Source organism: Chiloscyllium plagiosum, unplaced genomic scaffold (genome assembly GCF_037043375.1).
Source record: "Chiloscyllium plagiosum isolate Xiang-an unplaced genomic scaffold, Cpla_swu_hap1 HiC_scaffold_7, whole genome shotgun sequence".
NCBI classification, from domain to species: domain Eukaryota; kingdom Metazoa; phylum Chordata; class Chondrichthyes; order Orectolobiformes; family Hemiscylliidae; genus Chiloscyllium; species Chiloscyllium plagiosum.
In genome coordinates, this window is record NW_028270145.1 from 42,052,970 (window position 1) to 42,078,313 (window position 25,344).

General features: G+C 40.2%; 1 protein-coding gene across 1 annotated transcript; it reads right to left on the bottom strand.

The window, feature by feature from the left end:
• Positions 1-1,363: 1,363 nt before the first annotated feature.
• LOC122551479 (uncharacterized) lies at positions 1,364-23,433 on the bottom strand. Its single transcript, XM_043693446.2, has 5 exons — positions 23,314-23,433; positions 16,263-16,557; positions 10,264-10,440; positions 6,617-6,664; positions 1,364-2,802 (listed from the first exon to the last, which is right to left on the bottom strand). The coding sequence occupies exons 2-5, from the start codon at positions 16,540-16,542 to the stop codon at positions 2,549-2,551; spliced, it is 759 nt and encodes a 252-aa protein (XP_043549381.2). The 5' UTR covers positions 16,543-16,557; positions 23,314-23,433; the 3' UTR covers positions 1,364-2,548.
• Positions 23,434-25,344: the final 1,911 nt, after the last annotated feature.

A 25,344-nucleotide genomic window follows, 5' to 3' on the forward strand; every position in this document is an offset into this window, starting at 1 on the left:
AAACCTTCCATCTCTATACACCCATTTAATCACGTCAGGAAGACACACCATCACAAATAATATCATCAAAAATACAAAATTTCAGAAAGGGGCTAAATAGAACACTGAATTCGACATCTTGAAAACAATTTCTGATATACAAAATAATTCCTAAATTCAAATCTGAACACATCTGAAAGTGATCAGAAAAACAGATCATAAATGTTTAGTCTCTCAGCTAGATAAGAAAATGAGCAAGGATGCCTCCAAGAACATAGAGATTTTGATATAATCTCATTAGGTTTGCCAATGAAACAGCATACATACAGCAAAAAGTGCAGATGACATCATATGCACTCTCTAGAGTGATGGTTGACCACCTTATCAGGCATAATGATGAAAAGTGTGTCATACATTCAGTCCATGGCAGCTCAATAGTTAGCAAACCAGAACTGATGGGAACAGTTGAGGGACCAGGGATGTCTCAACATCTAATAGTATTGTGCTGAAGGTTGACTAGACAGAAGACCCAGCAAATTGGTCTTGAAAATATATTTTGAGCACCGAATGCATTTTAATAATTATATGTGACACAGCAGAATATTATGAATGACTGGTCATTTCACCTTCATGTCTAAAAAATATCGTAGGGAGGTGGCACCAGCAACACTTGGAGATCAATAAGTGCAGAATCAGATCTTAGTCAGTGTTGTGGTGGCTATGAGTCTCAAAAGTTATCAGATATCTCATTGTCAAATGCAAGACTTGTGCTATTCACAGACCTTAGCAACAAAAGTCATTGATACTGGCCGGGTATATTCCCCACCTGACTGTGCTAATGTGTGGACATAGATAGAAAACCGTAGTAGCATAGAAAAATAGGAACAGGCCATTGGGTCGAGTCTGTTCAACAGTCAAAATTGTCATGGCTGACCATTCAAATCAGTACCCTATTGCTGTTATCCTCCCATACCCTTTGAATGTTTTTTAGCCCTAAGATCTATATATGTCTCCTTTTTGAAAATATTCAATATTTAGGCCTCAGTTACTTTGTGACAGACAATTCCACAGGCTCAGCACTTCCTGGGTGAAGAACTATTTTCTAATTTCAGTCCTAAGTGATCTATCCCTTTTGCCCTGGCTCTGGACTCCCTGGTCATCCAGGACATCCTTCCTGTGTTTATCCTGTCTAGTATTGTTAGAAGTTCAAAAGGTTTCTATGACATGCCTTCTCATTCTTCCAAACTCATGTGAATATAGTCCTTACCGATCCAGTCTCTTTTCGTATGTCAGTCCAGCTATCCAAGGAATCAGTCTGTTAAACCCATTGCCATTACATTGATAATATGCTGTATTGTCAAACAAATGAATTCACATGGACAAGTAAGATCAGCAGATTTTTATTTCATATACAAAGCAACAGCAATTCCTTTCCATGCATTCCCTTATTCCTGCATGGTCAACTAATAGACCACTGTGCACTTTCCTTCAATCCCATGTGTAACAGGCTATTTTTTTAAGCATAGGCATAACCAGAAGTAGTCTCTGAGGTGCCTTTACTGACCATGACCAAAGTGTATATGTCCATTTTCACAGTCCACGTCTCACATGGGGATAGCCAGAGGAAACCTGGCAACAGTTCACATGATGCTGTTTTACAACTCCCACCTCTCTCTCACTATTAGAATGGAAATTGTGATGAAACTGTGCAATTTAAGAGAGATGTATTCTGTGCTGTTTCTCTTGCAGAAGAGTTTTGCCACAGTGATGTTGTACAGTCTCCTTCAGAAAGGCAGTTGGCAAACAGCTTGGAGTTATCTTTTTCTTTAGAAAGGGACAAAAGAATCATGAGTGGGCATGGTCAGGGTTAAACAGAGCCAGGAAGGACTTTTAGTTTTGCTTTCAGTTAGTGAGAAGGTTTCTGCGAGCTGTTGAGGTAAAAGCTTGCGCTTCCGGTGACTAGAATGAAGTCTTAGAAAGTGAGGCTTCCTCTTAAAAATCTTTCCTCTGGACTGGAGAGAGACAGCACGTGAGATCCATAACTGTTTTGCTGAATAGCATTTTTTAGCAAAGGCTATGTTTGTGGAATGCTGTCTACATTGAAACAGTTGATGATCAGTGGTGAAAAGTACATTACCTTGTTAAGTATTTCAATAAAGTTATTCTAATTATTTTTTCTTGTATTTTAGCTGTTTTGTAAAAATAAGGCATGTTATGATAAAAGCCTAGTGGTGGACTAATGGAATCATATCCGGAACACCGCACCTTACATTTGCCTTTAAATAAATATAAAAGTTAAGATTGAGGCTACCTCCTTCCAATACCTTGCAAGGGGTCTGGTCAGATCCAAGTACAAAGTGCTATGTGTACACATGAGGAAGCAAAATCCAGCACCACACGCAATTAGAGGATAGAACATAATGTAGATGGAGACCCGGCATTATGCTTTAATACTTACCTAAATATTATAGGCCTGAAATATGAAGGCATTCTTTACAAACACAGTTAAAACCAAGCCATGTTTTAGCTACACAAAATAAGGAATAATCTCAGATGGTATATGTTAGTCTTATTGAATTAGCTCTTGTATGACATAATTATGCAATGCACACAATGCTGAAAACAGGTGCCCTGAAACCACATCAGTTGTTGTTGAGTATTGTAGAAGTTTCCTCATCTTCTCCTGAGATGTTTTGCAGCCCAAGATTTCAGAGTACATTTCATTAGTAAGACCATATCCCATCATTTGATCGGCAAGTTCGTCGACGTGTTTTACTTTCTGAACAAGACTTCCCCAATTCGAGAACAGAAATGATTTCTTGTCTGTTATTACAGAAAATGGATACAAACAAAAGGAATAATTAATACCATGCCCCAAATGCAAGACTTACACAAACCTTATGACTTTGTTGAGTATGTGGCTGAAAATTTGTTTTGACAAATTGTGATTCCTATGTCAAGAAATTGGAAAATGTTGAAAACTTAATTTGTGGGATTGGAAAAAAAATAATGTAATCTAATCTCACCAAATGGATCATCAGTAAATTCTCTTGATTCAGAAAAGATTCCATTTGTATGGAAAATAACAAACATAACTGTACTATTCAAGAAGGGGGGGAGGCAGAAGAAAGGAAACTATAGGCCAGTCAGACTTGACATCAGTCATGCAGAAGATGTTAGAATTAATCATTAAGGAAGTTACAGCTGCATACTTAGAAAGTCTCAAGGTCATCAGGAAGAGTTAGTGTGGTTTCATCTAATGAGAGCCACTTGGATTTCCAGAAGAGACTTGAGAGAAATGCCTCATCAAAGGTAACTACAGAAAATCATAATATGGGGGTACCATATTAGTATGGATTGAAGATTGGCTGGGAGAATACAAGCGAATATATAAATGGGTCTTTGTCTCATAGGTGGGATGCAATGAGTGGACTCCCTTAGATGTCTGCGTTGGGGCCTCAACACTTTACAATTTAGGTTGAGTATGTGGGCAAAATTCTGGCAGAGTATAATGTGGGATAATGTGAAGATGTTCACTTGAGCAGTAAGAATAATGAGGAATAGTGTTACTTAAATCGAGAACATACTGCAGAATTCCAAGGTGCAGTGGAATGTAAGTGTTCTACTGCATGCACCTAAAGAAGTTAGTCTGTGAAGATATCAAGCAATTGGTTTGGGGGTGGGGGGGCGGTTAATGGGAATTGCTATCCTTCATTATACGAGGAATTGAAGATAAAAGTTGAAGATAAAAGCAAAGTACTGCTGAGATCTGGAATAAAAATAAAGTGCTCCAGAAACTCAGCAAGTCTGGCAGGATCTGTGGAGTTGGAAACAGAGTTAATATTTTGGAATAACAAGAGGACTCAAATCTCCTCAGGTCTTGCCAGACATGGTGATCTTGTTCAGCACTTGCTGCTTTTGTTACAAAAGTTATGTTATGTTTCAACTGTATTAGGCATTAGAGAGACCATGACTTAACAATTTTGATCTCCTTATTTAAGGAAGAATAACATATGCACTGGAGGTAGTTAAGAGGACGTTCACTAAATTGAGACTCAGAATGAGTGGTTTATCTTATGAGGATTGTATAAATAGGCTAGCCTTGTTTCCACTGGAATTAATACAGGGATGATTTGATTGAAGTGTCTAAGATTCTGAACAGTGTTGGAAGGTGGATATGCAAAAGGAAGATTCCACTTCAGGGTCAGTCCAGAATGAGAGGGCATTGTTTTAAAATTAGTGGTTGCCTTTTTTGGACGGAGATTAGGAGACATTTTGTCTTCCAGAGAGTTATGCAAATTTATTGCCCCAGAAGGTGGTGGAGGCTGAATTATCAAATAACTTTAAAGACAGAGGTGGATAGCTCGAAAAGTTCTGAAGAAGGGTCACTGGATGCAAAAGGTTAACTTTGTTTTCTCTCCACAGATGCAGCCAGACCTGCTGAGTTTCTACAGCAATTTCTATTTTATTTCAGATTTCCAGCATCTTCAGTTCTTTATTTCAGTTTAATGGATTGTTGGACAATGGAATCAAGGGAGACCGGAGATAAGCAGAAAGCTGGAATTTGAAACACAAACTGAGCAAACATGACCATATTGAATCATGGATCAGGCTAAATGGTCTACTTCAGTACCTAATTCATACGTTGATATGATTTTTTTTAAAAATTCTTCAGCTCTTACTTTGAATTAGATTGAAAAAGGTGCTTATTATGTCTGGATCAAAAATATTTTAATTTACTGAGGCTGCAACAGAGATGACTGACCTGCTGAGCTATCCAGAATTTTCTGTATTTATTTTAGATTTCCAAAATCCAAAGTACTTTGCTTTTGTTGTTTTAATTTGGATTGATAACAGTGCCCTATGAGAACCAAGGACCAAAACAATGGAATTTTAAAAGCAGCAAGTTCTGCATCTATCACAACTCAGATTAATTGAAGTTTAGGGCTGATTATTTTGACATCTTGCTTTTCATTATTTAATTCTTTTTTGAATTCAAACAGTACAAGTTCAGAAAAAGTTCGTTTTTACAGCAACAGTTTTTTTTCGCCTTAATTCAACACAGATGTGTTTTAATAGTACTTTCTGGAAGGTCAACAATTTAGCAGCTGTTTGGGGTCCTGTGCCTTGACCAGCTGTTATGTTGAACAGGACAATTGAAAGTTAACTAGAGAAAATGGGTAGTGAGGGTAGCAACCCTATGAAGGTTGTGCATCTCACAGCCCTCCATCAAATTGCAAGGTTCTGCCTGGGTTTAAAAATGTGTGCAATGTAATCAATACATAGATTAGTGCTTCAATATTATCAGTAACAAATTTGCAGCCAATTGATTTTCTGAGCTGGTTCTACAATTTGACAACGCAAAAGAAGTTTTGTAACATAAATTTTGTTCCATCCTTCAGTGTCCTGCTCTCAAGGACCAACTTGTATCCTACCACATTGAGTCGTAGGATAGAATGCCTACATTGTGGAAGCAGGCTGTTTGGCTCATTGAGTCCATGCCAACTTTCCAAAGAGCATCCCACCCAGACCCACCCAGCTACTCTACATTTCCCACAGCTAATCTACCTAGCCTGCATATCACTGGACACTATAGGCAACTTAGCTTTGCCAACCCACCTGACCTGCGCATCTTTGGATTGTGGGAGGAAACCGGAGCACCCGGAGGAAACCCACACAGACACAGGGAGTATGTGCGAACCTCACACAGACAGCAACCCGAGGCTAGAATCAAACCCAAGTCCCTGGTGCTGTGAGGCAGCAGTGCTCACCACTGAACCACCGTGTCACCCCATTGGTTAGGGCAACATTTGAAGAATCTCCAATGGCTCAATAAAACTAAAAGTTATCTGTCATCTTAATTGGCAGGCAGTTATTGGTCTTGAATAACAACAGCAGTGAATTTCTGAACCTAAATGGGCAGGTACAATTGCTCAGCAAGAGGCTTCACAACTTTTACAGGAGATAGGCATCAGGGTTTCCTTTGTAAATGAAGGCGAAATGTAGCCAGTGGAAACTACTGCCATCTCACCAGCCTTTAATGGGACGTAACTTCTCCCATTTGTTACAGGAGCCATATGGCAGGACCGAATAAGTGAGTCAACCAAAAATTCTCAAACTTTAGACAAATTCTGTTCAGTCTGTCCAATATTTCAACTAAAACCTTACAGGATGTTTTAATCTAGTCATTATTACATGGTATGGGAAAATGTAGGAGATGTGAATATAAGGTTTTCTGAAACACTACATGATTGAGTATCTGTGTACAAGATAGAGTGTTTCAATATTTTTATGGATACATCTATGATGTGGGACTTGCAATAATGATTAAAGCTTCATCACATGACCTGCTGCTTCAACCCCCCCCTTGTCTAGTAAAACATCCTTTTAATTTCTGTTACCTGTTTCCCTACAATTAGTTAGCAAAAGTGTCTTAAGAAAATGGAAATACTGCCCATATTTTTTTTTAAAATGCCAAATTTATTTGTTTTTGGCTTGCTCACAGCAGTGTTTGAGAGATTAACTACTGATGTTTGAGGACCTCAGCTCAAACCTGGAGGATTAGTAACCCTCCGTCCTATTATCCTGTATCTGTCATATATTCTACCTGTTTTTAATCAAGAGTAAAATTTATTACCTGTTACTTTATCCTCCAACTCTTTGACACTTATTTCCTTTGTGGAACCTGTAAACAAGATATCATTTTAATCATTTTAGCCTCTTGAATATTTTAGTTAATTACATACATAGAACATAGAACATAGAAGAATACAGCGCAGTACAGGCCCTTCGGCCCTCGATGTTGCGCCGATCCAAGCCCACCTAACCTACACTAGCCCACTATCCTCCATATGCCTATCCAAAGCCCGCTTAAATGCCCATAATGAGGGAGAGTCCACCACTGCTACTGGCAGGGCATTCCATGAACTCACGACTCGCTGAGTAAAGAACCTACCCCTAACATCTGTCCTATACCTACCCCCCCTTAATTTAAAGCTATGCCCCCTTGTAATAGCTGACTCCATACGTGGAAAAAGATTCTCACTGTCGACCCTATCTAAACCCCTAATCATCTTATACACCTCTATCAAGTCACCCCTAAACCTTCTTTTCTCCAATGAAAACAACCCCAAGTGCCTCAGCCTTTCCTCATACGATCTTTCTACCATACCAGGCAACATCCTGGTAAGCCTCCTCTGCACCCGTTCCAGTGCCTCCATATCCGTCCTATAGTATGGCGACCAAAGCTGCACACAATACTCCAGATGTGGCCGCACCAGAGTCTTATACAACTGCAACATGATCTCAGTACTCCGGAACTCAATTCCTCTACCAATAAAAGCCAGTACGCCATATGCCTTCTTCACCGCACTACATAGTAAATATTTCATTCTTTCAGCAAAGTATTTATAAAACTTCACACTTCCTGCCTGTATTTACCAGAAATTTCATCATACATAATGTCAGTCTTAAAATAGTTTAGATTATAAGAGTATTGATTTATTACAATACATTAAGGGAAAGGATATTGTTGTACATGGGTCTGAAAGGTTCAACACTGATTGTGTGCCATACACACCACCTACTATCATGATGTTATGATAACTGGTGCCCGAATTAATCCAAGATCTCAAAGAATCATTTTTTAAGTGAGGTCCCTCCTAAAAGTATCTGTAAGGGTATATAGCATATCTATATTTTTGGAGATCCCTCTTTTTAAGAGACACAACATGGCCAGAATTTAAAAGCTTGCTTCAATTGACTGTTTTAAGAGACACAAAAATGACCACAAACAAAACTTGCTTTAGCTTAAGTGAAAAAAAAATGGGCCTTTGAGAGGGGAATCATTCCAAGGCAAAAGAAAGCATTATCTGACTGGCAAGATTCCAAAGACTGCAAACACAGCAATAAAGAAGATTTAAAAAATTGGAAGATTTGTAACAAAATCAAATTGTAATTCAAAAACTTTTTAAAAATCACTACAATAAGTAATTCATTCTAGTCTCATTTTGGCTGTGTTCAGCCATTAAAAAAAAACAGCAGCCAAAGTTATCCTGCAGAAATTAACTGTCTCTTTGAAACTATTTACAATATTAATAAGTTCTAGTTAAAGATCCTTTAAATAATCACAGAGATAGATTTCAATGCAATTATAAAACATTAAAGGGATGCCTGGCATATGTTGTCTGACTAGCTAAAAAAATGTTAACAATAGAAAGGATAATAAAAATTATAATTATTATTATTGAGTGTTTATAACAGAATCAATTTTTTAAGCACTAATGGAATTTGATAGAGATAGCCAGTAAAATGGACAATCGAATTCAAACAGTCCTTAGAGATAAATAATGAGGTGAATGATCAAAAAGGGGACAGCCAGTAACTTTGGAATGCAATGTAGAAAGATCCCAAGGGGCCTGCCGATTATAATAATTGTTAGAGATCATAAAAAAAACTAAGAATCTAGTGCTGACCATCGCAGTAATCATCATTGATCAGGTCTTTTACAAGATCGATCTTAAAGAAGGGAAGGGGAGAGTATTGTAAAAATGCTGTGCATGATCATTGGGACACAAAATGTATAAGGTTACTGCTTTTTACTGGAAAATCAGAGTGTGTTATTGATTTCTCTTTTCATCTGTGGTGAAGATTAAAAAAATGATTGAGTTTCCATGTTGAAGCCAGATTCTGGGAAGATCCTTTAGCCCTCTCCCTGTGTTAGCTGGTTTTTGCTTGAATCAAAATCCACTATGTGCCTGTATCCTGCCTCCTGACTTGAAATGCATCCTGTATCTCTGCCTGAGAGCTGCAGATTCCTTTGATTATAGCATGTGCCATAGCAGGTCTGAAATGCTTTCTGTGGTCCTTTAAAGTATTCTTCAATATTAAGCATTGCCACAAGATTTTCTTCTCTAGGGTTCATCAGACCTTCAGATCTCTGTGGATGATCTTTAGAAAGTTGTTCACTGTGCTAGATGTGTACACACTTTAATCTTCATATTTCCTTCAGATCGTCACTGCTGACCACCATGTTGTTTGGTCAAGCTAAAGCAAATCTTCTGATTGCCATTGTTACTCAGCCTTGTGTATGTACTGTCATCAATATGTCCAAGGGATACACTCTTCAAAGGCCTGGATGGTCCAGTGGGATCAGGATAGCTACCTTCTAGTCTAACTAAAAAGAGTCACTTACACTAAAACAAGTGCTTGTTTATTGTATCTGTGTAACTATTTACATGGTGCAAGTGTAGGAGTGAGCTTCTTTAATTTCAGACAGTTCAGAACAATCATATGAGCCTTACCATGGAACACTTGTACAATCTTGGAATACGCCTGTCAAACCCTCCTCTCCCCACTCTAAACATTTTCAAGTCACAAATCAGAGGAAACAGATGTTAAATTGCACAAGTTATCGAGATCAGCTTATATCATGGTCAATTCAGTACCAGAAGTCAACATTAAGAGCTAATCATCTTAAGTCTGAGCTTATTTTCTAAGCCTAAGCCTAAGCCAGTGTTAACAACTTAGCCACTGAGGCAGGGCGGCACTGTAGCTCACAGTTAGCACTGCTGCCTCACAGCACCCGTGTCCCAGGTTCGATTCCAGCCTCGGGTGACTGTCTGTGTGGAGTTTGCACATTCTCCCTGGGTCTGCGTGGGTTTCCTCTGGGTGCTCTGGTTTCCTCCCACAGTCCAAAGATATATAGGTCAGATGAATTAGCCATGCTAAATTGCCCAAAGTGTTAGATGCATTAGTCAGAGGGAAATGGGTCTGGATCAGTGTGGACTGGTTGGGCCAAAGGGCCTGTTTTCACACTGTGGGGAATCTAATCTTATTGAGTTTTCACATTTCATAGGTGGCAATAATTTACTTTCCTTCCCTCTGAATGTTAGATGAGATGCAATCAAATTTACTTGAGATTATCGTTCCTGGTGAAATGCTAAAGTGCTTAACCAGAGTAAGTCTCAAAACAACCTTTCCAACCATTTTGAAAGGGAACCTAATCACAAGTAGTGATTGGCAACAGACATCAAAGTAAATAAATCTTGTCACTTGGGCCAATAGGGTCAAAGGTTATGGGGTGAAAGCAGGCTCAGGCCATTGAGTTGGATGTTTAACCATTATAGTGGTGAATGGCTGAGCAGACTTGAAGGGCTGAATGGCCCCCTCCTCCTATGTTTCTGTGTTATTACAAACATCTTCTAAGCAAGACGTTACAAAAGTAACATCATGAACAATACAGAACATTGCACAAAAGTAAACAATTAACAGACAATTATTTACCTAAAGTCAGACTGTTTGGCAGACTCCTGTCATTCTTGGATGAATTGATATTCAAAGGTATGCTGACATTTGGGGTACTCAAAGTTTGATTAGTTTGGATTATGGGACACACAACGAAGGAACCTCCAGCAGCATGAACATCAGCGTTGATAATATGTTGTCCACTGGGTTTAACAGCTGCAGAAAAGTAACAGGAAAAGATTAGAAATTTTAATTATTCAGCACATTAATTGTATTGGAATGACCAAACAGAAACATAGAACACAAAAGCAGGATTAGCCATTTGATCCTTGAGCCTGCTGTGCCATTCATTATATCATGGCTGATCATCGAGCTCAGTGCATTAACTCTGTCCAAATCCCTTGACTCCTTTAGCAACAACGGTTAGCAACAACTTTAGCAACAACTACTTCCTTCTTGGACACACAATGTTTTCGCTTCGACCATTTTCTGTGGTAGAGAATTTGACAGGCTCACCACTGTCTGGGTGAAGAACGTTCTCCTCATCTCAGTCCCAAAGGATTTGCCCCCTATTCTGAAACTATGACCCCTGATTCTGGACTCCCCAACCATTGAGAAGATCCTTCCTGCATCTAAACTATCTGGTCCTGTTAGAATTTTATAGGGTTCTATGAGATTTACCCCTTATTTTTCTAAATTCCAGTGAATACAATCCTAGTCAACTCTCCTCACGTGTCAGTCCTGCCGTCCCACAAATCAATTCCATAAACCTTTGCTGCACTCCTTCTCCTGCAAGAACATCCTACCTCAGATAAGGAGACCAAAACTGCATACAATATTCCAAGTGTGACCTCAACAATGCCCTTTATAATTGTAGCAAGACATCCTTGTTATACCATAAGACCATGAGATATAAGAGCAGAATTAGGCCATTTGGCCCATCATGTCTGCTCCAACATTTGATCATGGCTGACATGTTTCTCAACACCATTCCCCTGTCTTCTCCCTATAACCCTTGATCCTTTTACCAATGAAGAATCTATCTCTGTCTTAAACACACTCAATGACTTGGCCCTCACAACCGTCTGTGGCAGTGAGCTATACAGATTCGCACCCTCTGGCTGAAGAAATTCCTCCTTATCTCAGTTCTAAAGGATCACCCCTTCACACTGAGGCTATGCCCCCGGTTCCTAGTCTCTCTTATTAGTGGAAACATATTCTCCGAGTCCACTCTATTCAAGCCTGTCAGTATTCTGTAAGTTTCAATCAGATTTTCCCTCATCTTCCTCAGTTCTATAGAGTACAGATCCAGTGTCCCCACCCTCTCCTCATATGACAAGCCCTTCATTCCCGGGATCCTTTTTGTAGCTCTCTTGTAAACCCTCTTTACTCAACCATCGCATTACATCTGATTCAACTTTTCCCCTTTCAAACTGTAGGGTGAGTTTGTTCATATTATGGTCACTGCTCCCTAGGGTTTCTTTCACCATAAGCTCCCTAATCAAGTCTGCCTCATTACACATCACCAAATTCAGAATTGCCTGTTCCCTTACTGGACTCTACCACAAGCTGCTCCAAAATCCCATCCCGTAGACATTCCATGAATTATTTTTCTTGGGATCTGCGACCAACCTGATTTTCTCAACCTACCTGCATTTTGAAATCCCCCATGATAGTTGCAATAGTGCCTGTCTTACATGCCTTTTTTATTTCCTGATTTATTTTTTTCCCCACATACCGACGACTGGGTTTTTTTCCTTTGTGGTTCCTCAACTCAACTCTACCCACACAGATTCCACACCTTCCAACTCAATATCACTTTTTGCTAACAATTTAATTTTACTTTTTACCAACAAGGCAATCTCGCTCTCTCAGATGATGGAAATGTGTTGCTGGAAAAGCGCAGCAGGTCAGGCAGCATCTAGGGAACAGGAGAATCGACGTTTCGGGCATTAGCCCTTCTTCAGGAATCTCGCTCTCTCAGCCTATCTATCTGACTTTTCAATAGGACATGCATCCTTGTATATTTAATTCCCAGCCCTGATCGCTTTGCAGCCACATCTCTGTTATTCCCACATCATATTCAATCTGCACTATACATTCATTTACCTTGTTTGACGTATAGCATGCATTTAGGTATACCACAGTCAGTCCTGTATAATTCTCATAGTTGTCCCCTTATCTCTTATGCCTTAAGTTTGATTCCTGACCCTTTCCATACTCTCTGTCTTCTTTTTTGCTCTAGAAACTTTAATGAGCTCGCTGAACGCCCCCCACCCCACACCTCTCACTCTACCCTTTTCCCTAATTTTCCATACTACTGAACCCAATCACCACCTCCAACCAAGTTTAAAGTTTAGTTTAAATCCCTACCAACAGCCCTAGTAATGTAATTCACCAGGACTCTGGTCACAGCATTATTCAGATGGAGCCCACCCTGTCAGAACAGCTCCCTCCTTCCCCAGTTTTGGTGCTAAATGCCCATGAATTTTAACCTATTTCTCCCACACCAAGCTTTGAGCCACACATTTACCTCTTCAATCTTGTTGACCTTGAGCCAGTTTGCTCGTGGCTCAGGTAATAATCCAGAGCTTATTGTCTTCTTCATTCTAATTTTAATTTTGCTCCTAACAGCTCATATTCCCTTAGCAGAGCCTCTTTCCTCTTTCTACCTATATTATGAGTACCTACATGCAGCCCAGATGAAGTATACTGAACTTGAGCACCAGGCAGGCAAAACAGCCTTCGGGACTCTTGATCCTGCCAACAGAGAACAGTGTTTATTACCCTGATTACAGCTACATTTCTCTTTTCTGCCCCCTCTTGAATGGCTCCTTGTGCCACAGTGCTATGATCAGTTTGCTCATCCTCCCTGCTCTCATCCACAAAGGCAGCAAGAATCTTAAATCTGTTAGACAAGCTTAAGGGCTGAGGTTCCTTCAGCACTACCTCCTGAGCCCTTCCATCTGCCTCACTGGTAGTCTACCCTCCTGTCCCTGACTACTGACCAAATCCAAGGTAGGGATGTGACCATCTCCTGAAACAGTGTCCAGCTAACTCTCCCCCTCCCTGATCCTGTACTCAAATCCTCTCATTATAAAGGCCAATATACAGTTTGCGTTCTTTACTGCCTGCTGCACCAGCACACTTACTTTTAGCAACATCCAGGTCTTGGTAAACATTTCCCTCTCTCAATTTACAGCCACTCAAATAATAATCTACCTTCCTATATTTGCTATCAAAATGGACAACTTAACACTTACCCATATTTGCTACATCTGCCAAGCATTTGTCCACTCAGTCTGTCCAAATCACATTGCAACATCGCTGTATCCTCCTCACAGATCACCCTTTCACTCAGCTTTGTTTCATCTCCAAATTTTGAGATGTTACATTTAGTTCCCTTTTACCTAATTCATTAATATATATTGTGAATAGCTGGGGTCTTAGTATCAATACCCACAGTACTCATCAGTCACTACCTGCCATTCAGAAGACCCATTTATTTCTACCTTTTGTTTCCTTTCTGCTAACCAATTTCCTAATCATCTCAATGCACTGCACTCACTCTCATCCTCTTTAATTTAACACATTAATCTTTGTTGGAAGCCTTCTTAAGGTCCAAATAAACCACACTTACTGGCTCCCCTGTTGAACTCCATTAGTTACATCCTCGAAGAATTCCAATAGATCTGTCAAGCGTGATTTCCCTTTTGTCAATCCATGCTGACTATGTCTAATTCAATCACTGTTTTCTAAGTGTTCTGCTATAAATCTTTGACAATGGACTCCAGCAACTTCCCCACTACTAATGTCAGACTCATTAGTTTATAATTGCCTGTTTTTTAACTATATCCCTTTTTAAATAGGACTGAATTAACTGCTCACTGCTTCCAGGCAGTTACACATTAAAGAAGTTGCCACCAGGCAACATTTGTTCTGACAAGCCTTCCTCCAATAACAATATTCTGGGGAAAACTTGCCCCAAAGTGTCAGCTTCCACATATACAATGTTGACACCTAGATCTATGCCATCACTACCATCTTTTACAAATTCTTCATAGTCCCTAACCTGGTACAGTCCTTGTATACAACCTGGTACTGATTGAGTTGAATTGGCCTCCAGGTAAGTATTGTGGAGACTGAACCCACGCCCTCTTTGGTTCCCACCAAAACCTTCATTCTTTTGCCATTGTTTCCAGTCTTCTTCTAGGCAAATGCCAACCTTGCTGAGCCAGACTGGTCGCACACTTGGTATTTTATTTGATCCCAAGGTTAACTTCTGACCACATAGAAACCAAGAGCACTTATTTTTATCTCTGAAACATTCCTCAACTCTGTCCCTACCTCAGCTCATTTGCTCTTTACCTCCTTTAAGTCACTCCTTAAAACCTTGCAATTTTCTAAGGTTTTAGTCATACATTCTTCTTTGTGTGGATGGGTGTCAAATTTTCTTTGATAATTCTCTTGTGAAGCACATAGTGCATTATAAACTCTTTATATTTGAAAGCTGTGCTATAATCAGTGCCATAGAGGCATTGTCCTTTCAGATGTTAAAATTAAATAAGCCTCTGTTTTGTACCTGCTCTAATCTGCTAGATGCAATAACAATATATTCACATTCTTTTAAATCAATTTTAGAATGTACTGGGACATGTTTCATTAAAAATGTTGTTGTAATTTCTTGTGGCTATATGACTTAATCAGCAGTGTTACAGGAGTCTGCCATGTTGATAAATGAAAGTATTAATCATTGTTTTAAACAATCTAGAGCTCTGTGTGAATATATTATTCATTTCAGCTGCCACATCAAGTGAGGAATAACAACACTTGAGCCATGACAATGGGAATTCACTGAACAATCCAACAATGATAATCCTTTATACTTTCAGAGATCTACGTGGAAATTACTTTGTGGAGGAGAAAATCAAATACACTGCCAGCGATTAGAGCAACTTAAGTACACAAGGCTTCCTGTTTAAAGTTTCATAGTTAAACTGTTCATAGCTCGAGAACAGAATGCAAGGTGTTCATATTGATGTGCAATGTCTTCTTTACCCCCTGACTCTTTTCAGTCTATTATGCAACTTCTCAAATAAATTTAGTACTGGAATGATGGTCTGGATATCATTAAGGTTCCATTTTATTTACTGTTTAAACAATCAACTTAAAATTCTAAATGGACAGGTGTGAGGTAGACATTAAGTCAGTGGGTGATCAGATAGGAAGAGAAATCAAAGACTTGACCCCCATCGAAATTACTTTCAAAAGAGGGTCAGAACAAAATTCAAATCTTCTTTGATTTAATTTTTGAGTTGGATTCTTTTTGATTTAAGAAACTCCACAAATATAACACTCTTAAGTCTACTTGAAGTTTCTTTAGATGTATATTTTGATAGAGAAATGATCAATACTGTAATTTTTTCTTTAATGTAAAGGGCATACACAAGGCATTTTGATTTTCATTTAATTTTCAGAAACCATTAGGTTCACAGTGGAGGTACATTAAAACAGCAAGAGTTCAATTAATGCATCACCGGTGGCAATTAATTGCCAGTCAATCACAGTAAAGGACAGAAAATAACCTTTGGTTGAAAGTATCATAGTATTCTATAGTGGGAAAAGATGCATAGATTAATATCAAAACCATCCTATTCTATCAAGATGCAGGTAAATGAACAGGGAATGTTTGTGAGGATGCACTGATTACCATAAAAAGTACATATTTTGTTCAACAGATAGAGTATGATCCTAGTAATCAAGAGCAATTTATATTGCATGCAACTCCTCACAGTAGTAAAGAATTGCTTTCAACTTGAATGATTAACCACTTTCATAATTTATTAGTCTACAAGCTAAACAGGCTGTCTAACTGTTAGTGTAACTAAATTAAGTGAATGACTAGAACAATAAAGAATTGTAGGAATATGTGAAGAATAACAATTGTACTTACATTGCTGTTAAATGCAAGCATATTACAGTTAAAGTTTAACTTGAAAATTTTGAGACAATATTGGATAATGGATGGCAGAATTTACCTTGTTCTCTATGTGAAAGCCATTCTGTCAGCTTTGGATAAGTCTCTTTAACTTTATCTTTCTGCAGGATACGGATGAAGTTCTCACAGGATAAACTGCCTTTTCCAATTACAATATCAAGAAGATTTATGATTCTTTTTTCAGGATCATTCTCTGCCTTCAGTTTTTGATACTCTCGCTGAGTAATGAGACCATCTTCTTGTACTACTTGTAGAATAAAATCTGGATCATTGGTCAACCATTGAAGAAGATTAAGTTTTGACCTACGAATATCCTCCATGTTGATTGCCTATAGCTGGAGAAGGAACAAGTATTAGAAAATTGAAATGTTTTAAAATGCTTCGGAGTGAGAAGTGCATGAGCAGACTCAGAAACCCAGAGCAAAAAAATACATTGCAACTTTTCCACAGGGATACAAATATGACCAGACTCCCACCAACATGCATTTATAGAGTCATAGAGATGTACAACTCAGAAACAGACCCTTCAGTCCAACTCATCCATCCTGACCAGATATCATACATTAATCTAGTCCAATTTGCCAGCACTTGGTCCATATCCCTTTAAACCCTTCCCATGTATATATATATATCCAAGTGCCTTTTAAATGTTGTAATTGTACCAGCCTCCACCATGTCCTCTGGCAGCTCATTCCAAACATGCACGACCATCTGTGTGAAAAAGTTTCCCCTTTAGGTCCCTTTTATATCTTTCCCCTCTTACCTTAAACCTATGCCCTCTGGTTCTGGACTCCTCCATCCCATGGAAAAGACTTTGTCTATTCACCCTATCCATACTGCTCATGATTTTATAAACCTCATAAGGTGATCCATCAGCCACTGACACTCCAGGGAAAACAGCCTCAGCCTATTTAGCCGTTCCCTATAGCTCAAATCCTCCAACCCTGGCAACATCCTTGTAAATCCTTTCTGAACCCTTTCAAGTTTCACAACAGCCATCCTATATGATCCTTTCATCCTTGTTTGACGAGTTAGGGAAAGTTCTCGATAAGAGGTATAACCTGTGAGGGGAACAAACTTGATGAGTTAAAAAAGGTCATTGGTGTTACTTCCTTTTAGACAGGCACAAGTTGCAACCTGTAAGAATGGTTGCAGCATGGTTATTGGTTTTGGAGAGCCCATAGGCTGCTGCTTAGGATGGGAAACACCACTTAGCACACAGCTAGCAAGGTGGTCTACACCCTGAAATCTACTTCATTCACAGTTATAGATTTCAAAACCCTTTTCCTTATGACTTGTTACATTTACTATACTCTGCTATTCTGCTATGATTATTTACACCTCCTCTGGAGTCACCTTTTTGGTTTCTGTGCATCTGATTGGGACCTCCTGTTGCCTTGCATTGATGTATTGTTTGCTCTTTCCTGCCTACTACTCCATCACAAATTTCACCATTTCATTCTTTGCCTCTCCCCTGTTTCCCGATTTTCTTCTTGCTCATCTTTAACATCTTCCATAGTTCATGATCTCTTTTTTTTTCTCTCTCTACAGATGCAGCCTGCACTGTTTTCAGCATCTTCTGCTTCTTTGTGTGAACCTTAATTAATTTCTGTGCAAATGCAGATGTCTTGTTGAGTAGATGTCAGGCATCACGTCTTTCCGTGTGTGTGCTCTGTTGTCAGGGTGACATTAAAATGTGACTGCAGCAGAGTCTGTCAGTCATGTTCACTGTAGAGCCTGAGGCCAGCTACACACAAACAGCCAGGGGTCTGTTGCTCCATGAATAATCTGAAGAGGTGCCTTGCTTTAAACAAAATTAACTGAAGTTAACATTTTTAATTACAAGAAAGCCCTTAAGTAACCATACATGAACAGCCAAAGCAGCAGCTAAAAAGCCTACTCCCACTCCAAAGAAACATTTCGTTCAGATACACAGCACAAGACAATTTCTTCCTTGCTGATAACATTTGTAAAACAGCAATAGAAGAACATACATAGAATTATACAATACTGAAGAGGCTGTTCAGCCCACTGAGAGCATATCGCCAAAAATACACAATTACCCACATTAGTTTCACGTTCCAGCGCTAGCTCCAGAGCCTTGAACCTTATGACTTTACATGCTTGTCCAAGCACGTTTTAAAAGTTATGTGGTTTCAAGCTTCAGCTACCCTTCCAGGCAGTGTATACCAGAACTCCAGAATCATTGATTATGCATTTCTTCAGACTGAAAAAAAGTATTAAATTTCCACAAATCTAAATGTCAATACTTTTGAGGTTAAGTGACACATTTTTGGCAAAAGTATCTTTTGCAAATGCCAGACTTGATCTTATTGAGTTAAGGTAAAATTGTCTGTGCAATATTCTATTCCAGTAAAGCTGACTAGAGTGACAGTGAATCACCAAGTTTTTTGCTAAAATTGCAATAGAATGGATGATATACTCATTCATTTTGTTATCGCAGTTTAAATTTTTTATAAGAAAGTATTTGAGTTGCAAGTTCAGATATGTGCTGCTGCTATTTTGAGGACATTGCTTCAGGCCTCAATCTTTGATGCACCCAAAAAGAAATATACCAACGACTTCATTCAAGGAACATGGCTGGGATTTTACAGGGCAGCTGTGGCCCCATCCACTGATTAGAAAGTCAGGAGGGTTCCTGCTGCCACCAGTAAGGAGCCCTGGCAGCAATCATCAAGCAGTTAATGCTCCTGGAAGGGTGGGTATCCTACCAACAAGGGCTAACATCCAGTTGGTGGACTGGCTACTGTTCAGCTCCAGAAACGCAACCAGGAGTGATGGCCAGCGCTGGTGTTTCAACAGTCTCAGATAGCAAGAAGGAGAAGCCTGTTAAGATTACAGGTTGGCTGAGGGTGGGCGGTCAGTCAGGCAAACGCTGATAGAGGAGTGTGGATCGCAATGATGGGTCTCATTCAAATGGGGCAACCCTTTCCACTGGGGGACTTTCCATGGATTACAAACTAGTTGATTGGGTGGGATCCCCTAAAGCCCCCAGCCCTGAGCCCACAGGATGGTCACCAGGGTGTATCTGGAATAGAGTGGCGCTGGAAAAGCACAGCAGGTCAGGCAGCATCCGAGGAGCAGAAAATCAATGTTGTGGGCAAAAGCCCTTCTTCTAGAATGAAGGTAGGGAGCCTCCAGGGTGGAGAGATAAATGGGCGAGGGGTGGAGCTGGGGAGAAGGTAACAAAGAGTACAATAGGTGGATGGGGATGGGATGAAGGTGATAGGTCAGAGAGGAGGGTGGAGTGGATAGGTGGGAAGGAAGATTGGCAGGTAGGACAGGTCATGAGGATGGTGCTGAGCTGGATGGTTGGAACTGGGGTAAGGTGGGGGGAGGGGAAATGAGGAAACTGGTGAAGTCCACATTGATACCATGGGGTTGAAGTGTTCTGAGGCAGAAGATGAGGCGTTCTTCCTCCAGGCGTCGGGTGGTGAGGGAGCGGTGGTGGAGGAGGCCCAGGACCTGCATGTCCTCGGCAGAGTGGGAGGGAGAGTTGAAATGTTCAGCCAGGGGGCGATGGGGTTGATTGTTGCGGGTGTCCCAGAGATGTTCCCTAAAGCGCTCTGCGAGAAGGCGTCCAGTGTCCCCAGTGTAGAGGAGACCGCATCGGGAGCAACGGATACAATAAATGATATTGGTGGATATGCAGGTGAAACTTTGATGGATGTGGAAGACTCCTTTGGGGCCTTGGATGGAGGTGAGGGGGGAAGGTGTGGGCGCAGGTATTACAGTTCCTGTGGCACCAACTGTACATAAACTTCCAATCAACCAGCTACCCAACCTTCAACCACCCAACATGTGACCGAGTCTACATACTGCACATGCAACTCACCTGGACCCTACTAAACCAGAGTAAAAATAAGTCATTCTCGATCCTAAAGGACTACAGAAGAAGAATGCTATACTAATATCGATGAATACTTTAATATACTCATGTGAAAGTCTATTGCTCTTTAATTAATCCATTAATCCATATAAATTAAGTTGTTTAATATCTTTACTAAATTAAAGGGTAAAGGAATGTCCTAATCACTAATACAGTCTTGCACAATATGCTTTCAATTCAATACTCTGTAAATTGTTTTCTAAATCAAGAATCTCTCTCATATGATTGGCAGACTGTAAATGCAACAGCTTCCATTTAGTATCTTGTACATGGTGGCTCAGTGGCTAGCACTGCTGCCTCACAGCACCAGGGTCCCAGGTTCAATTCCAGCCTTGGGTGACTGTCTGTGTGGATTTTGCACATTCTCCCTGTGTCTGCGCAGGTTTCCTCTCACAGTCCAAAAATGTGCAGGTTAGGTCGTATCTTCTGCCTTGGAACACTACAACGCTAGGGCATCAATGTGGACTTCACTAGTTTCCTCATTTCCCCTCCCCCCCACCTTATCCCTGTTCCAACCTTCCAGGTCAGCACCATCCTCATGACCTGTCCTATCTGCCAATCTTCCTTCCCACCTATCCGCTCCACCTTCGTCTCTGACGTATTACCTTCATCCCCACCTCCATCCACCTATTGTACTCTTTATTATCTTCTCCCCAGCCCTACACCCCTCCCATTTATCTCTCCACCTCGGAGGCTCCGTGCCTTCATTCCTGCTGAAGGGCTTTTGCCCAGAACGTTAATTTTCAAGCTCCTCGGATGCTGCCTGACCTGCTGTGCCTTTCCAGCATCACTCTAATCTAGACTCTGATTTCTAGCATGTGCAGTCCTCACTTTTGACTAGGGTGTATCTGATAAAGTGACACACATGGCAGCAGGGAAAGGCCCTTGACAGTTTCTAAAGGCGTTGCATCATAAAATAAAGTAGGCCTTCAACCACTGCAGGTAAGAAGCTAGTGACAAAGGGGAAGGTGATGGTCATGTCACCATTTAACCCAATTTTACAGGACCTTACAAAATACAATGATGAAATTACGGGATTGTCATAAAATCCCATCTGGTTCACTGATGTCGTTTGGGAACAGAAATCTGATGCCAGATTCACAATAATGTGATTGACTCTAACCTGCCCCTCTGAAAAGGCCTAACAAGATGTTCAGTCATGTCAAACCACTACAATAAGTTTGAAACAGAAAAAGACCAACTTATGCCCTCACATTAAACTATGGGACAGAAACGACGAAAGCAGTCCCAGCCTAATGGATGCAACAAAGACCTCAGCCCCAAGGTCTGGAAGCTTTATCAAAATTGGGTGAACTATTTCCAAGACTGGTCAAGGACCAGCTTGACAGAGTCATACTTTACAGACAACATCCCAGACACCACCATCATTGGGTATGTCCTATCAGCAGAACACTAGATGCAGTGGGCAGTATAATGATACAGTTGGAAGAGAGTGGCTCTATTATACCTTGATTTGACTGCAGACTCCGTGAGGTCGCATGGCATCAGGTCAAGCTAGGAGCCAGAAAACGTTCTGTTGAATAGCATCAACTACAGCATCCCACACCTCACCTCATCCATCTGCAACCACAAGTGCTGAGTAGATGATCTATCTCGATCTTCTCTTAAGGTTACTAATATCACCAATTTAACCAATCTAGTTCACACTATGGTATCAAGAAAGAGTTGAAGGTACTGGATACAGCAAAAGCTATAGTCCCTGAGTATATTCCAGCAGTAGAATCAAAGACATCAACTCCAGAACTAGCTATGTTGATCTAGTACAGCTGCAATATGGGCATCTCCAGATGGTGGACAATTATCTAGGTATTTCCAGACAATACAAGTACAGGACAAATCCATTTGCCACCCCATTAGTCAACTCTCAATCATCAATATGATGAAAGGTGCAATTGACAGTGCTATCAAGTAGCCCATATTCACAAACAACTCACTCACCTTCTCAATTTCAGCAGCATTAGTTTCAAACCTCATTGCAGCCTTTGCCTAAACATTACTGTCTGAACTAACTTCAAAGGTGAGCTGACTGTGACTGCCTTCAACTGACCCCCAGCAAAGTTAATGAATGAGTATCAGGAGGAAATTAGTTAGAATCATACTAGCTCAAATGAAAATTGTTGGGTTATTGGGGGTGAACCATCTCAGTTCCAAGACCTTGATGCAGCAATTCCTCATGTAGTGTGCTAGGTCCAAGCATTTTGCTGCTTCATCAATTAATTTCCCTCCATTATAAGATCAAAAGAGGGGAAGATTGCAGAGTGTTCAGTACTATTCAGACACTGAAGCAGTCCTTGCTCACATGGGGCAAAACCTTGATATTCAGATTTAGACTTATAAGTGCAAGTAACAGAAACGCCTGACAAATACCAGACATTTCCCATCTGCCCTGGATGCTCAACAGCTTTATCATTGTTGACCACCCCCTCCACAAGCACCCCCCCACCAACCATCAACATCCTGAGGGGGTCGTCATTGACTGGATACGTAACTGGACCAGCCATACAGTTAGTGTGGTTATTGTGTGTGTGTGTGTGTGTGTGTGTGTGTGTGAGTGTGTCTGTTTCTGTGTGGAGGGGGGGGGGGGGGAGCAGTCAGAGGCTTGTAATTCTGCAATAAATAACAAACTTCTTCACTCCCAAAAGGCAGTTCACCAGCTCCAAGGCACGTTTCCAAGAATGTTGGAATTCTCTCCATTTTCCTGGTTGAGTGTAGTTCAAACACTCAGTACGTTTGACACCATTCAGGAAAACATAGATCATGTGACCAGCATCCCAGTCACCACCCTAAATGTCTGCATTGAACACCATGTACAAGATTCAGTGCAAAAACTCAACAGCATCTCATAAATTAGGAACCTCTGTCACCTAGAAAAGAAAGACAAAGTAGATGATACAGACTTATTTGTGGATGGCATGCAGCCTGACTGTGCATGTGCAAATAAGCTGCCAGTGAGTACTTTGCATGTGGTCAGTACTGCATGTGCCATGCTAAACGTGCCATGCCGCTGTTGTTGTGTACAAGCCATTGCTTTCTACTGCTGGCCTGCTGCACTTACAAATGACTAATGTTCACTCTCAGGCACAACCTCAACAATCAAGATTCTAAAAAGGCATGAACTGTAAGCCACTTGCAACTGAATTAGAGCATCTGATCACCTTACCTTTTATTCAAAGGATTATCACAGTAATAAATCCACTATCGTATTGATAAGGAATCAAATCAAAGAAAATAAGGCGCCTTCAAGTAGCACTCTGCTGATACACTTTCTTTCAAGTTTCACTTTTACCCTATTTCCTGTTTGTGAGAAGGGAGGATCTTAAAATTGGGGAAGGAAGTGACAGTTATAAATGCATCTTGCTGACTTCAAAATCTTAGTTAAAAGCTCCTGTCAAAACTTTGTCGGCTTGGTACCTCTAAATTTTGTATTATGTTTTTCTGAACCTGCCTTACTGAGTATTCTAATATCGACGTTCTGTTTTTACTATTAATCTTTTCACTTCCTGCAAAATTACTACACACAGGAGCAAAAGTTTCAACGTTTGTGTAACAGGATGTTCTCCCACATCTGAAAGTGTATGTCCTATACCAATATTGCTGGGTGCTTTACTCTTTGGACGGACAGGGACTGCTAGATGCAATATTCAGAATCTGTGGAGACGAGAAATTATGGTGAGCTGTCAGTTGCTGGAAATCTGTGCCTTTGTATGCAGCCTACATCATTATTATGGTGCTGAAATGCCTAGATATTATGGTGTGATTGAATTATGATGTTACTTATTACACCATCATTTCCTGGGATATATAAAATGAGACCTTTGCTGGAACATTCAAGACCAGCCACATTACACATTAAATTTAATGGCAATCACTACTTTCCCAAATTAACACTACCATAACCATCACAGACCATTACTTAATGGTGCAAGAATAACACAGTTAATTGCTTAGCTTGTACAGTATAGCTGAGGATGATCTTCATTCTATAATAATCAGTCGAGTGTTTTCCAATGAAGCAAATAACTTGCATATGGGTTAAGAACTGAATTAGGTCACATGGCTTTCTGAGTCTTCTTGGCCATGCAGTAAAATCTGTTCTGCTGTAGGAAAAGATACTGGTTATTTGGCAAGTATAAGTTACTCTAAGGTCTCTTCTATTCCTAAGATGCATCACAGTAAAGCAATTTGTGGTAACATTAATGGAATTTTGAAAAATAAAATTAAATATCAAATTGCATAAAATAATTAAATGGTTCCTTAAAACACAATAAGGATGGCAGGACAGCAAATACATCAGAATTGCAACATATGTGAGATCCTTCATGCTGGTTTAGTCCAGAACAAATATGTCTGTGCTAAGTGTTTGAAATCTGAGCAGCTCCAGTTCAGAGTTTATGAGCTGGAGGTTGAACTAGATACCGTGATGGAACAGGGAATTGGGAGAGTTACTTGGATTCTTTGTACCAGGCCTGGACACTTCGTATCAGGAGTCAGTCACATCTCTTTGGACTGGATTATCTGATTTGGTCAGGGATCAGGGATGGAAGAGTGCAAGTATAAGTGAGGCAGATAAGTGGATGCAGAGGACAGCAGCACAGGAGTCTCAGCCTTTGCAAATGTCCAACAGGCATGAGGTTCTTCCAACTTGTCTGGATGAATGTGAAGGCTACATTTTGGATACCCAAACTGACCATAACATATGATACAAGCAGCCATTCAAGAGAGGTGAGGGGTTGAGGGGGTATAGAGTAAGAAAGCATGTGGTATTAGTAGGGGTAGTGTAGTGAGGAAATTGACACTGCTTGCTGGAGCAAAGAGCATGAATCGAGGGGCTGTTATGGCTCTCCTATGTCAGGGTTGGGACAGCCACTCAGGGCTGTAGAAACGTACTACAAACACAAGGCAGACCTGGCTTGTGAAGCCAAGCAAATGTTGTTAAAAGAAAATAAATCAGGTTAGCCCTACTGCTTTCCATTGAAGCATGCATTGGATTATAATAACTTGATAGAAGAAATACAGCAGCTAATTTGCATGTATAAATTTCCCAGAAATGGCAAGGGAATAAATGTTCCCAAATGCACCTGACAACCTACAAAAGAAGTTCTTTTGGAATTTTAGGACAATATAAACTTGTGTGAAACACCCAATGTGTAAATACAACCTTGGAATACTATAACCCTGAGACTACAGGAGT